The sequence below is a fragment of the Lepidochelys olivacea genome, assembly GCF_965140295.1.
Source record: "Lepidochelys olivacea isolate rLepOli2 genome assembly, chromosome: 2".
NCBI lineage: Eukaryota > Metazoa > Chordata > Testudines > Cheloniidae > Lepidochelys > Lepidochelys olivacea.
This window is the reverse complement of record NC_140412.1, coordinates 47,112,551-47,129,484: the sequence shown is the minus strand read 5'-3', so window position 1 is coordinate 47,129,484 and position 16,934 is coordinate 47,112,551. Positions and strand designations below refer to the sequence as shown.

Here is a 16,934-nt window from a genome sequence, read left to right as displayed (position 1 = left end):
AACCTTTCTAAACCCATAAGGTTGGCTAAAATATTTAAGCTGCAATATACTTATAGTTTAAGAAAAATATTTAAGAAATTAACCCCATATCAGACCAGACTTCTGTCTATGCAGCCTAGTGTCTCAGTTTCACATATGAGGCTTAGCTATTTGAGAGATATTAGGCGAGAACGCTAAGAACACATAATGATCTGACAATATATCATCTTGCTGACGCCCAACACACAGGTACAGAAATTCTGCAGCTGGAAAGGAGCTTGACACAGTTTCTCCTGGGAATTCAGGAGCATAACAGTTAACAACAATAACTGCACACTGTACTAAAAAACCTTCTCTTCAGGACAGGAAAAGATTTGGCTGTTCTGCTTATAAAGGCTATATTTCTTTAACAAGAGCAAATTGACAGCTTCAGAAAGCAAGCATGAAGCGTAAATAACTGATGCCAGTTTAAAGTTATAAAGTGCCTTCATCTGGGGAAATAAACTCTAAAAACACTACAGGATAGTGAAAAGAAAAGGAGTACTTGTGGCACCTTAGAGACTAACCAATTTATTTGAGCATAAGCTTTCGTGAGCTACAGCTCACTTCATCGGAAGCTCACGAAAGCTTACGCTCAAATAAATTGGTTAGTCTCTAAGGTGCCACAAGTACTCCTTTTCTTTTTGCGAATACAGACTAACATGGTTGTTACTCTGATACAGGATAGTGACTTCTGGAGAGCCAGGAAGTCTATATTTTAACTCATCCATCACAACATTTACATAAAATCCCCAATCTACACCTACTGCTCGTTTATAATGGCATAAGAGCTAATACAATGCATTAAAATTGCTCAAAGCTGGTATCTGTTCTTAAGCTGTATTTGTCTCTGTGCTAACAGTCTAATCTTGCAAGATGCTGCTGCACAGGCTCCTCCAATGACACTTCAACTTGCAGAATCAGGTCCATAACAAATGATTAATAAAGAACGTTACTTACCAAAATCCTACTGGCTTCTTCTTGAATTACATTTTCTTCTTCAATCCTTTTCCCCTTGGTTTCCAAACGTCTTTTTTTCTGCATATTGGCTCCATGCTCCTCATCATGATCCCCCACTTCAGCTTCCCAATCCAGCTCTTTGCTCCCAAACACAAGCTCTAGTGTAGCTGCATCCTCAGCTAAACCACCTAATTCTTTTCTTTTCTTTGATGCAGGCTTTTCACTGGAAACATTTTTAGTAACAGTTTTATCTTTCTCTGATTTGCTACTTTCTATTGCAAGCTTTAGGCTTGTGTCTACATGTGAAAGGTTTGTTTTCAGGTCCAAGGTATATTGTTCCTTTTGAGTGTGTTCCACTTTACTTTTCCACATCAAGGAAGTTGTGGGTTGGGTTTGACTGGAAAGATGAGATGACTTTTCCTCCATCTTTGCCAGTTTAGGTACAGATGTTTCTCCCTCTTCAATCCTTTCCCTTAGCCAGAAAGAAACAAAGAATTTTTCAACATGATAAACTCAGTAAGTGAACAATGCACAATGACTGAATATGAATCCAAAAATCCACAAGTGATGATTTTCTTCATTTTGATTTTGTAATGTTGCTTAAGTGATTAGAGTACTTGGTTGTGTGCACTGTGGTTGGCTATATGTTGGGTGTCCGTGGGAGTTTGTTACAGAGATGAACCAGCTGTATGAGCGTTGCATAATATAAGTGGGAGTTAAGGCAATCTTTATTTATATGCCTCAACTTATGATTTTCTGCATTTTTCATTATTGTGTTGGGATTTGAATCTGAGCAACCTTAGCATACACTTTTCTGTTTGGAGAAACAGATACCTAGAAATGGCCAGTTTAAAATAAAAAAAAAATGAACAGAGGAATTCAATTTCTTAGGGAGGTAGTAAAATCTACATTGGGAATAAAATGTATGCCCCTTGAACTAAAACAAATTACTTTCTAAAACAAAAATAGCACCATCTGACAATATGAAAGATACCCAGAAAAAAAGAATTTCCGTGAACATACCTTTTCTTTGGAGCTGCCTGGAAATAATTTTTAATGGAGTTAGACTCTTGCTGTGAAGCTCTCTCTCTATTTCTATTAACTCCTAAAATTTTAGAGGGTGAGAGGGGTTGACTTTTTTGGTCAACCCCAGGTGTTTTATGCATCTTGGGTAATACTGTCCCTGTATTTACATTGCCACTAGTGCTGGGAGTCTCCTTCACAGTGGTTATATTCTGTGAATACATTTTGTCTCTGCGATCCATTTTGGGAGTTTTCTCTCTCTTCTCTCCGCTTATCTCCATACTACACAAAAGGGAGAAAAAATACTCAGTAAACATACAGGCAGTCATTGCAGAAACAGCATACACATTACAGAGCACCACAGTAATACAGCTGTACCTGTGGTATACAATGAACACTTATGGAAGCTATATAAATTAATATTAATACCTGCTATTAATATGACTAAAATATCTAGATAATTATGAAATTGCTTTATAATTCTGAACATGGTTAAAAGAGCCAATCAGATCTGCTGCATCACCAATTGCATCTTCTACTGTCAGACCTGATGCCCCAGCTGGCTTTCTTGCTATACCCTATCACTTCAAGGCAGAAGATGGACCACCGGGATAGTGATCACAGTTTACTATTGCAAGTTAGGGAGTGCCACATCAAATGTTGAGCCCCACTGACTATGGCAAGTCTATAACTGGCTCAAATTTCCTCTGACATGGTAATAGCCTTATTTATAGACATCAACTTAGGAAACTATTTCAATGTGTACTTTACCATGTGTCCATCAGTTCTTCTGGTTCTGTGTCAGCTACATATGCTGTGTTATCACTTGTAGTAACAGGCATTATGGTCTCATCTACAGTCGAACTCTGAGAAAGGGTTGGATGCGGAATAGCTGATCCTGGACTAACCAGCTGTTTAGCTGCAAGTTGAACATACGGAACAATTAAAAAGTTAGTCTTCCTGTGGCTCTGTGTATGTATAAGCCATTATTACAGTACTATTACTGTTAACTGATTTTAATTATAAATTCACAGAGATTCAATAGTTAACATACAACTCCAGGCAGCGTGCTGCTTGCCTGGAGCTAGAATTCAGGATGTGACCGAGCGTCTGAGGAGACTGATCAAGCCTCGCACCATTACCCCTTCCTACTTCTCCACGTGGGCACCAATGATACTACCAAGGATGACCTTCAGTGGTTCAGACTACGTGGCTCTGGGAAGAAGAATAAATGAATTTCAAGCACAAGTCATGTTCTCATCCATCCTTCCTATTGAAGGAAAAGGCACAGGTAGGGACCATCGAATTGTGGAAGTAAATGCATGGTTACGCAGGTGGTGTTGGAAAGAGGGCTCTGGATTCTCCAACCCATGGAATGTTGTTCCAGAAAGAAGGATTGCTAGGAAGAGATGGGATCCACCTAACGAAGAGAGGGAAGAGCATCTTCGCAGGCAGACTTGCTAACCTAGTGAGGAGGGCTTTAAACTAGGCTCACCAGGGGATGGTGACCTAAGCCCAGAGGTAAGTGGGGAAGTGGGATACTGGGAGGAAACACAAGGAGGAGGGTGCAACAGGGGAGGCCTCCTGATTCACATTGAGAAAATAGAACAATCGGCTAGCTATCTTAGGTGCCTCTACATGAACGCAAGAAGCCTGGGAAACAAGCAGGAAGAACGGACGTCCTGGCACAGTCAAGGAACTATGATGTGGTTGAATAACAGAGACTTGGTGGGGTAACTCGCATTACTGGAGCACTGTCATGGATGGGTATAAACTGTTCAGGAAGGACAGGCAGGGGAGAAAAGGTGGAGGAGTTGTACTGTATGTAAGAGAGCAGTACGATTGCTCAGAGCTCCAGTATGAAACTGCAGAAAAGCCTGTTGAGAGTCTTTGGATTAAGTTTAGAGGAGAGAGCAACAAGGGTGATGTCATGGTGGGCATCTGCAATAGACCATCAGACCAGGAGGATGAGGCAGACGAGGCTTTCTTCGGACAACTAACAGAAGTTTCCAGATCACAGGTCCTAGTTCTCATGGGGGACTTCAATCACCCTTACATCTGCTGGGAGAGCAATACAGCAGTGCACAGACAATCCAGGAAGTTTTGGGAGACTGTTGGGGACAACTTCCTGGTGCAAGTGCTGGAGGAACCAATTAGGGGCTGTGCTCCTCTTGACCTGCTGCTCACAAACAGGGAAGAGTTGGTAGGGGAAGTAGAATTGGGTGGCAACCTGGGCAACAGTGACCATGAGATGGTCGAGTTCAGGATCCTGACAAAAGGAAGAAAGGAGAGCAGCAGAATACAGACCCTGGACTTCAAAAAAGCAGACTTTGACTCCCGCAGGTAACTGATGGGCAGGATGTCCCAGGAGGCTAATATGAGGGGGAAAAGGAGTCCAGGAGAGCTGGCTGTATTTTACAGAAGCCTTATTGAGGGTGCAGGAACAAACCATCCTGAATTGCGGAAAGAATAGCAAATATGGCAGGCAACCAGCTTGGCTTAACAGAGAAATCTTCAGTGAGCTTAAACATAAAAAGGAAGCTTACAAGAAGTGGAAACTTGGACAGATGACTAGGGAGGAGTATAAAAATACTGCTCGAGCATGCAGGGTGTAATCAGGAAGGCCAAAGCACAATTGGAGTTGCAGCTAGCCAGGGATGTGAAGGGTAACAAGAAGGGTTTCTACAGATATGTTAGCAACAAGAAGGTGGTCAGGGAAAGTGTGGGACCCTTACTGAATGGGGGAGGCAACCTAGTGACAGATGATGTGGAAAAAGCTCAAGTACTCAATGCTTTTTTTGCCTCAGTCTTCACAGACAAGGTCAGCTCCCAGACTGCTGCACTGGGCAGCACAGTATGGGGAGGAGGTGAGCAGCCCTCAGTGGTGAAAGAACAGGTTAAGAACTATTTAGAAAAGCTGGACATGCACAAGTCCATGGGTCTAGATCTAATGTATCTGAGGGTGCTGAGGGAGTCGACTGATGGGATTGCAAAGGCATTGGCCATTATCTTTGAAAACTCATGGCAATCGGGGCAGGTCCTGGACGACTGGAAAAAGGTGAATATATGGCCCATCTTTTAAAAAAGGAAGATGGAGAATCCGGGGAACTACAGATTGGTCAGCCTCACCTCACCTCAGGCCCTGGAAAAATCATGGAGGAATCCTCAAGGAATCAATTTTGAAGCACTTAGAGGAGATGAAGATGATCAGGAACAGTCAACATGGATTCACCAACGGCAAGTCATACCTGATATGACGAGATAACGGACTCTGTGGATATGGGGAAAGCGGTGGATGTGATAGATCTTGACTTTAGCAAAGCTTTTGATGCAATCTCCAACAGTTTTCTTGCCAGAAAGTTAAAAAACGTATGGATTGGATGAATGGACTATAAGGTAGATGGAAAGCTGGCTAGCTCATCGGGCTCAACGGGTAGTGATCAACGGCTCAATGTCTACTTGGCAGCCAGTATCAAGCGGAGTTTCCCAGGGGTCAGTCCTGGGGCCGGTTTTGTTTAACCTCTTCATTAATGATCTGGATGATGGGATGAATTGCACCCTCAGCAAGATCGTGGATTACACTAAACTGGTGGGGAGAAGTAGATACACTGGAGGGTAGGGATAGGGTCCAGAGTGACCTAGACTGATTGGGCCAAAAGAAATCTGATGAAGTTCAACAAGGACAAGTGCAGAGTCTGCACTCAGGAGGGAAGAATCCCAAGCACTACAGGCTGAGGACCGACTGGCTAAGCAGCAGTTCTGCAGAAAAGGACCTGGGGATTACAGTGAACGAGAAGCTGGATATGAGTCAACAGTGTGCCTTAGTTGCCAAGAAGGTTAATGGCATATTGGGCTGCATTAGTAGGAGCATTGCCAGCAGATGGAGGGAAGTGATTATTCCCCTCTATTCAGCACTGGTGAGGCCACATCTGGAGTATTGCATCCAGTTTTGGGCACCCCAATACAGAAAGGATGTGGAAAAATTAGAGAGAGTCCAGCGGAGGGAAATGAAAATGATTAGGGGGTTGGGGCACATGACTTACGAGGAGACGCTGAAGGAACTGGGATTATTTAGTCTGCAGAAGAGAAGAATGAGGGGGGATTTGATAGCAGCCTTCAACTACCTGAAAACGGGTTCCAAAGAGGATGGAGTTAGGTTGTTCTCAGTGGTGGCAGATGACAAAACAAGAAGCAATGGTCTCAAGTTGCAATGCAGGAGGTCTAGGTTGGATATTAGGAAAAACTAGTTCACTAGGAGGGTGGTGAAGCCCTGGAATGGGTTACCTAGAGAGGTGGTGGAATCTCATCCTTAGAGGTTTTTAAGGCCTGGCTGACAAAGCCGTGGCTGGAATGATTTAGTTGGGGTTGGTCCTGCTTTGAGCAGGGAGTTGGACTAGGTGACATTCTGAGGTCTCTTCCAACCCTAATCTTCTATGATTCAATGAACTTCAAGAACAAAATCCTAGGACTCTTTCTTGGTCAAAAATCCCACTGAAATTAAAGTCAATGAAAGTTTTGTTTGAGTAATGATGGACTGTAGGATTCTGGTCCACAGTATTCTCATCAATATAATAAATACTTTAATATTAAACTGTCATTGGTGCAGCACAAGACCCAGCAGTGCATATCATAAAACACAACATTCAAAAAACAAGAAATCTAAACTGATTATATGGTAGTTATTTTTTCAGGGTATTTATGGAACTCAGGATTACTACTATTTAACTTGCATCTAAAGTGCAAGAAGGGATCCTATGACAGAATACACCGGCTAAAGGAGAAATTTATTCCTAACCCCCGTCAATCATTGATTGACTTACACCTTGAAGCAGGATGGTTTATAACCCTTAAACATTTTTATGCAAACATAAATGTGGATGTTTACCTTATCCATATAAATATTAAATCCTTTTTTGAATCCTACTAATTGTTTGCCTTTATTTAGTTTTAAATTTTTTGCTTCTCGTTTTGATCAGATGTCCCTTTATTGTTTCACATGAGACAGTAATAAGGAGCACGCAGTTTACATAGTGAATCTCATTTGTTACTTCACTCTATCGTGTCCTCACTTAATCACCTCTTCAGTGAATGAATCAGTACTAATCTTTATAATCTTTTCACATATGCAGTCTTCCAAGTCTCTAAATCATTTTTGTTGCCCACATTTCTGCTGTACCTTTTTTCTGATGAGATAACCAGAATTAAACACAGTACTCAAGGTGGGAGTATATCTTCAATTTTATATAATGGTATTATATTTTCAGTATTTTTTCTTCTATATCCTCCTCTTTTTGTGTGTGTGTGTGGGGTGGGGTGAGGTAGGGAGGTGGAAGAGAGAGTGGTGATTTGCTGCCATTGCACACTGAGCACAGGTCTCTTTAGTGAGTGGCTACACTTTGTTTTGCTTTGCACTGCTGTGAAAAACAAGTTGACTCATGCTTACTTACAGTGCATGGTACTGAATGTTTGGGTAAGATAGCTTTTAGTGACATTTGAATTCTGGAATTGCTTCCTCCATTAGATTGTGAGTGTGATGACCTTCATGGCCTGGAACAAAGTCCATTTATTCAAGCATTTGCCTGATGGGATGAAGACTGTCTCTCTCTACTTACATAATTGACTATGGGACAAGTCTCATTAGGTTTTTTTAATACTAGTCAACTTATTTTGTATGGTTTGTAATATAATTTATGCACATATGTCCAGAGACAGGTGGTTGTTGTTTTTAAAGAAACATTACAATCAACCAACAAATCCTATTGGGCTGTGCCAGTTCTGTGTACCCCGCTTTCCCTCATGAACTTCCTGTTTCATCGTCAAGGAATATTGGTTTGTTTGTTTTTTCCAAAACTAGCTTATTTCTTTAAACTGACTTTTGTGCATTTTTCAACACATGTAAGAATCAACAAGCCTCATCAGCAGGGGTTACTGATGCACTATCTGGTGCAAGGCACATGGGATGAAATCCTTGGCCCCACTGAAGCAAATGACAAAAATCACACTGATTTCAGTGGGGACAGGATTTCACCCTCACCCTTCAGTCTCGTTGCCTGAATGCACTCAAAATATACACCAATGAACCAGAAATACTCATCATTTTAGGACTTATTGCTTAATTTAAAAATTACATAGAAAAGCATGTAATTTAAACCTGTAAATACAGCTTAGGTTATTAACATGATACAAAGCACATACTATTTTAATCCCTTAAACCATGTCCCAGACTTGATGCCCTGCCCCCCACCCCTCCCAAAAAAACAAACACGTTTGGAAAACAGGAAAAACTTAAGATCTGTTCACACAGACTTAGACTCTTATTGCATTGGTGAATACAATGTAATATACGAGAGTATAAATTGGTTTAAAAATAATCAGGTAAATTCATGAAGGATAGGTCCCTCAATGGCTATTAGCTAAGATGGTTAGGGATGAAACCTCATGCTCTGGGTGTTCCTAAACCTCCAATCGCCAAAAGCATGTGACACTGGCGACTGTCAGAGACAGGATACTGGGCTAGATGGACCATTGATCTGACCCAGCATGGCTGTTCTTATGCTAATACTTGGAAACAAAACACCAAAAACCAAACCTGTGAAGTCTAGACCTTTCCCTATTATATTTTCAGGCCAACTAAACTATTACTGTTCTGAATTTTTATTTTAGATTTTTTAAAAGATTAATGCCTTTAAGTGCAAATAAGGAACTGCATTATAAATCCATTCATTTCTTATTATTTTTATTATTTTTACTTTCTGCTGTTCATCCTTCATCTGTTTTGCAGTACTGTTCTCATTCCAAGGGTCCAGGATAGCATGGAATAAGCAGATTTACATACATGTTGTTCCTGTGTGCCATTTAAAAATGTGGATTTCAAAACATTCTTTTAATACATTTTTGTATATTCACTGCACAATATATCTGATTTTAAGTCAGTCTCTGCTTTTTTCTTTACATCTATAAATATGATTATCTTCGGTGCAAGAATTATAAAAACATTAAAGCAAAAAATACTATATGGAAAAAAGAAAAGAACATTTATTTTAAAAACATATGTAGGCCTGAAAAGAGAACGGCCACTAGCTATTACTTGACCCTTTTGTATACAAAGACATATGTTGCCTCCTTTGCTTAAACTAAGATAATCAGCCATGACTAGGACTCTTAGGTTCTATGGTAATACAAATAATAAATACTACTAACAAAAAATAAAATACCTTCCTTCTTCCCCTCCCCCCAGCAGAGTAACAAAGTTTATAAAATTACCTATGCCAGGCTGGTTTTGAGGGTTGCAATATCTTTCCATAGACATGAAGATAACTGCTAATCCAATTTCTGCTTCTGGAATGGCTCTGAGATTATTGCTAGTAAAAATAAAACAGTTTTAGAAAATTAAGTACCAAAGATCATCAGCTTTTATATCCAAATACTCTGTTCTTTTATCCAAACATGTGCTTCTCAAAACATGTTCAAAGATGGAGTGGCAAATGGCAGAAATCCCATCATACAATACAAAATGCTTCATGCACCAACAGCAGGCTTAAGGGAAAGAATTTTAATGTATGAGCCTTGTAGGTGAGAACTTCAATGTCCCACTGCCACTGCAGGTCCATTTTTAGTCCTAGTAATCTTGACAGTGCGCCTTTCCCTTCCTTACCTCAATCAGTTCAGATTTGGACACTTCGCCAAACTAATGTGCTTCCCCATAAAGTGTCCTCTAATTCACTGGGCAGGAGGAGAGTAGAAAAATAATATGAAAGACAAGTGCTTCTGACAAGATGTGACTTCTATGGAGGCACCTCTCTTCCATGCACACAGCCTCCCGTGAAACAAGACAGGTTCTCTAGTTTTCTTTCCTACGTGGGTGATCTGTGGGCCTAAATACTATTAATCTATTAGGTTCAGTTAAAGTTTTTTTTTATCATAATTATTACCAATGTTATCCTCTATAAAACATATGACACAGCCTCTGCTCCTGAGATCTTATTTGTATTCAGTAAGAGTTTATTTGGAAAGTAGTTCCTATTCATCTGTTGAGAAATGCACTTGTGTTTCTTTAACCAATAGATTCTCTCTCCTATTTTTCACAATCCTTTTATTCATAGCTTTTTTTTTTAAAATGGCAGAACCAAAAAAGGACTTGACTTTCCTTTTTATATTGTAGACAGAAAATAGTTGGTCAAGGGAAAAAGTAAACAGACATTTTAACTGAACAAAGTCCAATTAACTGTGGTACATTTGGATGTTCTTACACAAAATTCTCTAAGACCACCACAATCCTTTCCTCCCCAAAAAGTTTTAGTCAATATTTCATCAAATTATTGTAAGACTCTTGAGCAATATAAATAAACACACTCTCCAAAAAAAAAAATCCCATCTTTAATCCGTACACAAAGAATTAACCCAAATTACTATACTAAAATTCTGAAATATCTATTGAAGTAAAAGAATATATTTCACCTTTGTAACACAGTCACAATGGAATTAATCCAATTTCTCACTGAGTCAGATACTGGGACCTGCGAGTTAGTTAATTCTGCATCAATGACACAGACTTCAGGAGCTACCAGTAAAGCAGTTTCTTTTCTTGTTTCTTGCAACACTTTTGCTTCTCCCCCTCCAAGAATAATTGCTGGACTCAGTTTCTTATGCTAAAAATCAAGAAAGAAAATGCAATTTAATGAACAGATTAAATTTAGTCAGATCCATTAGTTTTCTTTTTTACTGAAACAACAGTAATATTGAATATATCAGAACCTATTCTAGAATCAGAACTATATTAATTTGAGTAAATCTAGACCCAGTTGGAAATTTTCTGATGAAGAATTTTGTTGGAAAATGCCTGTTCGTCAAACCCAAATTGTTTCGAGAAAATGGTTCAGTTTGACAAACCATCAGCCCTGGGAGCCAGCTGGCCTGGGAACCCTGAAGCACTGGGGTACCCAGTCCCGAGGCAGTGGGCATGGTCTGTCTGCCCTGGAGCTGCAGACCCTGAGGGTACGTCTACACAGAGATAAGAGACCCATGGCACAGCTGAAGCTGCCCAGGTCATCTGACTCAGGCTCATGGGGCTAAAAATTGATGTGCAGACATCTGGGTTTGGACTGCCAACATCTACACAGCGATTTTTTAGCCCCGGAGCCCAAGCCCAAGTCAGCTGACCCAGGTCAGCTGCAAGTTTTTTAATCCCCTTTTAATCCCCCTTGTAGACATACTCTGGGAGACCTGGCAGCTATTGACTGAAATAGACACTCATGTCAGTTTTACCACTGCCAGTGAATAGTACCCAACAGCGGTGTTGCAACTGTCAAGAACGTTCCTTTCAGTCAGCAGCTGCCAGGCCCCAGGGAACATACCATGTGACAGTGTTCCCAAAATGAATTTTCTTCTGGATCTTCTGTTAGTGAGAGAACAAAACCAAATTTCAAAATTTGCAATTTCTCGCAAATTGGAAATCCTGAGTTTCAGCCAGCTTTAAGTAAAATGCACATGTGCTACTCCTGGGGGTATTCTGCACCAAAAAATTTAAAATTCCACCCACATTTTAAAATTCTGGAAAATTCTGTAAATTGTATTTGTCAAAATAACTTTACATAATCACACCAGTTTATATTATTTTGGTAATTTATTTAAAAATACCTGTCAGCAAGTATGACTGTAACAATACAGATACACACAAAAATTCCCCCAGGACTAGAGAGTTAAGGAAACCCCTATGACAACACAATTCCTGTTTCTCTGCCCCTCCACCCCATCCCCGAGCCTAGTCGGGATCCCAGACACGCACAACCCCTCCCCTGCAAGCCCAGCCACAGTGCCTCCTCCAGCCAATACACCCAAACCCCTCCAGACACCCCGAGCCCAGCTGTGGCCCTCCCAGGCGAGACAGCGGCCTCCTCCCGGCCAGGGATCCAGAGGGAGAAACAGCCTGATGCTTGGTCCCAGGCTCGCATGGAGTTTCCTGCACACCCCATCTCCTTCCCTCAGGGCATGCTGGGAACTACAGCTGCCAGGAACCCTCTAACTTTCTCCCCCTCCCCTCCGGCAGCGTCTTCTGTGTGCGAGTTGGGCTCTGCTGGGTCCAGCAGCCCCTAATGGCGGCCAGCAAAACTGCAGCCCATTTTTGCGGGGGAAAGGAAATTCTGTGTGCACGTTAATTTCTGCAAAATTCTGCCCTGGGCAGTGGCACAGAATTCCCCCAGGAGTAATGTGCTTACGTACACGAGCTTATGCTACTAGTGCAAGTGATTATTCAAATCTCTATTAAGTATGTTTGGCATTGTAGAGACAATATCAAAAGAGACCATTGCAAGTTTTCTGATTCCTGCGCACCTCCCCGCCAGCTGCCATTATGTGTTCATCAGTATTTCTCTCATTATACCTTGTCTCAAACTGGGCCCTGATCCTGTGAAGAGATCTGCAAATGCAGACTTTTCTTTCCTGTGCAGAATTCAGTTATTTCAGTGAGAATCCACATGGGGTAATGATTTACACTTGCAGATTCCTTTGCAGGACTAGGGTCTCTGACTCTAAGATCCTGAGGTAAAAGGTAGGGTCTTATGTCTGTAAAGTGCCATGAACATTTATATTTCTCATTTGTTTAAAAAAGTAAGAGGCACATATCTACAATAGCACAGGTAGGCAACATCTGGGAGCAATTAAGATATTAGCCTTTAAACTCACTCACCCAGGTTTGCGATACAAAACCAAAAAATTAGTTTTTCACACCCAACAGAAGGCATTTTTAGTGACCAACCTAAATGGAATAGGTTAATCCTACTCTTCAAGTACAGATTTCAGCTGTGTATGTATTCAACTAAAACGGTTACAAAATGCAGCTTTTTATCCAGGCTTCTGCAAGCAGAGATCCCTCTCTTTAAACAGAGACTGTCCAGTAGTTCATATGGGTAAAGGTGCTATAGTTTTAGGATACTCCACAGCAGATCAACTTGATATAAAACTGGCGAGCACAATTGTTTTTCTAATCTCAGAGGTCTGTGGACTTTCAGAGCATGCCAGTTGGAATCAGACATTCGTGGATAGTTTCCGTAGGTAAGGGAGATGACTCGATGTTTTAAATGAAAGTGAGTAAAATACACAGATTGAAAGGCTGAGGTCCAATTTCTGTTGATGGGGTAGGACAACATCTCAAAATCAAGATCAGGTTTCACAGATGCTTGAACATCTGTGGCAGGCCCCCACAAAAGTTTCACTCCCTATTACATACCTTCTGAATGAGTGGAGTTTAAATACACTATCAACATACAAGGTGTTACATTTCAGTTCTAACTGGAGCATTATTACAAACAAAACTAATTTCATACATTTTCTGTTTCAAAGTATCTTTTAAATATTTTGATCAATATTGTCTTCTTGTACATCTTTGCAACCTAGAGACCAGTTACCTGTTTAGCACTTAGGAACAGAAAGGTTTTGCCTCTGAAGATCATTTTTCTTTCATGACGCATAGACAGATCCAATTTTTCAGGGTCAATAGCAGGCTCATCAACTGGAGGATAAAAACTACAATGAGGGGGGAAACAAAGTTATAAAATTCACATTTATATGTTTTATGCAGCTTTTACTGCAATTTATTTCTACTTTGTTTATTTCAAAAGAAATCTTTGAAGGCAGGACATCAAAATATATTGTAATTCTTTACTACTGTTATAACTACTTATAAAATGGGGAAAGGAGGAACTGGATCTTTCAAAGGATATATAACCGTATATGGAACCTCTCAATTCTGGATCAGTAGTTTGAGGCAGCAGCAATCTCAGCAGAAGCCCATATCTCAAGGATTCCTGCACAACCTACTCACTACTACAAGTGGTCCTTCTAAACAGGGATAAGGTACATGTATTTGAAGAGATGAAAAGCACGTACTAACACTGACTGTGCTACACATCTTTAAACAGCAATATGTGCATACACACACACACACACACACACACACATTTTCATTAAGCAAAACAAAAAGAAGGTTATTCACCCTGGGCAGTAACTGAGGTTCTTTGAGATGGGTGTCCACGACGGTGCTCCACTTTAGGTGAATCTGCGCCCTCGCACTTGTAATCAGATATTTTTAGTAGCAACACCTGGTTGGGTCACACATGTGCTGTCCCCATCTCGTGCCACCTCCGGGAGTTACATAGAATTGTGTGACCAACCCCCCCTTCTCAATCACAGTTTCTAACATAAAAACTCCGAAGTAGAGGGGAGAAAGGTGGGCAGTGGAGCACCCACAGGGACAACCATCTCAAAGAACCTCAGTTACTGCACAGCGTGAGTAACCTTCTCTCTTTCGAGGAGTGTCCATGTGGGTGCTCCACTTTAAGTGACTGTAGAGCAGTGCCCCTCTCTGGAAGGGAGGGGCTTCAGAGTTGCAGTCTGGGCAGATGATAAAAGTCCCAGTATAGCGTCTGATGTCGAGTCCAGCTATATGACATAGTGCTGTGTGAATGTATGGGCAGAGGCCCAAGTTGCTACTCTGCAGATGTCCACAATGGGCACATTGTTGAAGAAGGCTATCAATGTAGACAAAGCTCTGGTGGAGTGTGTGTGGGTCTGCCACAGAGTTTGTATCTGTTGTTAGCGATAGCAAAAGCCAATGCAGGTGGAGATCCATTTTGACAGCCTTTGGATATGGTGTCTCCCTTAGATTGTTCCATGATGGAAAGAAAAAACTTTGGTGACTTTCTAAAAGACTCTGTCCTTTCAATGTAAAATGCTAGCGTCCTTTGGACGTCCAGGGTATGAAGCATTGCTTCTTGTTTGTTCCCATGAGGTTTTGGGAAGAATGATGGGATATGGATGGGTTGATTCAAATGGAATGACTAAACTATTTTAGGTAGAAACTTGGGGTGTGGTCATAGGGTAAATTTGTGAAAAATATTGTGTATGGGGGGTGTACCATGAAGGTCCCAGTTCTCCCACTCTTCGGGTGGATGTGATAATGACAAGGAAGGCATTGAGAAGTGAGTCTGTCACCAGTCATTCAAAAGGGGGCCCCATAATGCACCACAGCACCAGACTGAGGTCCCATGATGGAATGGGGGAGCACATTTTAGGGTAGAGGTGGCAGAGACTGTTGAGGAAACCTTTGGTGGTAGGGTGAGCAAAGATTAGAACTCGTCCACTTGATGGTGGAATGCCGTGATTGCCACAAGGTATACTCTGATCCAGCTCATTGAAAGAGCTGATTTCTTGAGTTCCAGTATGTAATCCAATACCATTGGTAGAGGAAAAGTGGTTGCCATTGTTTGCTATTCTGGCACAATGTATGAAATCTTTTCCATTTGTGAAGGTAGGTATATTATGTAGTAGACCTTCTGCTGTTTAAAAGAAAGTTCCTTACCCCTCTAAAAAGGTCATTTCACTGTCTTGGAACCATGGGGTAGCCATGCCTTCAGGTGGAGTCTTGCTAGGTTCAGGTCGTAGACCAGCCTGCACCCTGAGACAGGAGATGAAGTGGAGTGCATGGTGGGCACGAAACAATCTTTAAGCAGTAAGGAAACTACATTTATTTATCTGGACTATGTGGGAGCTATCAAGAGGACTCAGGAGTTGTCAGTCCTTACTGTATGTATGATCCTGGCTAGGAGAGGGATCAGAGGAAAAGCATACAGTAGATGTGTATTTGCATTTGCAGCGACAGGCATTGCCAAGAGAACGGGTCCCAGTCCTGCTCTGGAGCAGAAGTATGGGCACTTCGTGTTCTGGGTTGTTGCAAAGAGGTCTATAGTTGGGAACCCCCAGCATCTGAATATGTTCAGCAGTGTTCATTTCCCTCTCGTGGTCTTGTGAAAAGGTTCTGCTCAGTGCATCTGCTATGGTGTTTTGGCATTCTGGAAGGTAGGTGGCTGAGATGTCGACGTTGTGGCAGATGCACCAATACATTGCATAACTTCTGTGCATAGGAAGTGTGACCGTGCCCCTCCTTGGCACTTTATAGAAAACATACAAGCGATGCTATCCATCAGCATCTTTATGGCTTTGTCTCTGATCATGGGTAGGAAGCATGAGCATGCATTGCAGACTGCCTGAAGCGCAAGTAGATTTATGTGTAATGTTGCTTCCAATGGGGACCAATGCCCTTTAATCGTATGGTTGCACAAGTGTGCCCCGCAACTTAGCAGAGAGGCATCTGTTATAAGTATCACTGATGTGTGCGGGGGACGAAGGGGGTGCGAAGGGAACTCCTGTACAGATATTGTGTGGTTGAGTCCACCAATGTAGACAGTTTTTCACTTTGCTTGGCATTGTAAGACGCGTGTTTGTGTGTGGAATATATACTGTCCTGAGACAGCCTGGCAGGCATCACGTGTAGTCTGGCATGCTTGACAACAAATGTGTTTGCTGACATATGGCCTCATAGTCGGAGGCAGGTCCTGGCCAAAGTCTGTGTGATAGCTTGCATTATAGCAATTAGGTTGACTAGTGGTAAATCTGTGCTGGGGCAGACAGGCTGTAGCTTCCAGAGAGTGGAGGTAGCCCTGATGAATTCCAATCTCTGCACAGGTGTGAATGTTGATTTTTATTGGTTTATCTGTAGATCCAGCTGTGTGAAAGAGAGCTGCTGTGCTTTGGGTAGCTTCTCGGCTCTCTTCTTGAGTCGAGGCTTTGAGAAAGCAGTCATCCAAATAGGGGAATATTATGATCCATTGTCTGCAGAGGTGAGCCGCCACCACTGTGAGGACTTTCAGTACCCATGAAGCCATAGACAAGCCGGAAGGAAGTACTTTGTATTGGTAGTGATCTTTGCCCAGAACAAATCTACCAAAACTTCCTATGTGAGGGATGCATCGTTATGTGGAAATGTGCATCCTGGAGGTCGAGAGCTGAGAACTAGTCCTGTTTCTAGTGCTGGAATTATCACTGCTAGCATGACCATCCTGAATCGCTGGGTCTTCACTAATTTGATGAGTCTTCTTAAG

General features: G+C 41.6%; 1 protein-coding gene across 1 annotated transcript in view; it reads right to left on the bottom strand.

Annotated features, from left to right (window-relative positions):
- Window positions 1-16,934, bottom strand: part of NBN (nibrin) — a 63,668-nt gene that overhangs the window by 15,149 nt on the left and 31,585 nt on the right. The window contains exons 6-11 of the mRNA XM_084619608.1: window positions 13,404-13,521; window positions 10,459-10,649; window positions 9,265-9,362; window positions 2,773-2,920; window positions 2,002-2,283; window positions 979-1,450 (exon numbers count right to left, since the gene is read on the bottom strand). Coding sequence (XP_084475734.1) covers window positions 979-1,450; window positions 2,002-2,283; window positions 2,773-2,920; window positions 9,265-9,362; window positions 10,459-10,649; window positions 13,404-13,521 — 1,309 coding nt within the window. The remainder of the gene's footprint in view (window positions 1-978; window positions 1,451-2,001; window positions 2,284-2,772; window positions 2,921-9,264; window positions 9,363-10,458; window positions 10,650-13,403; window positions 13,522-16,934) is intronic.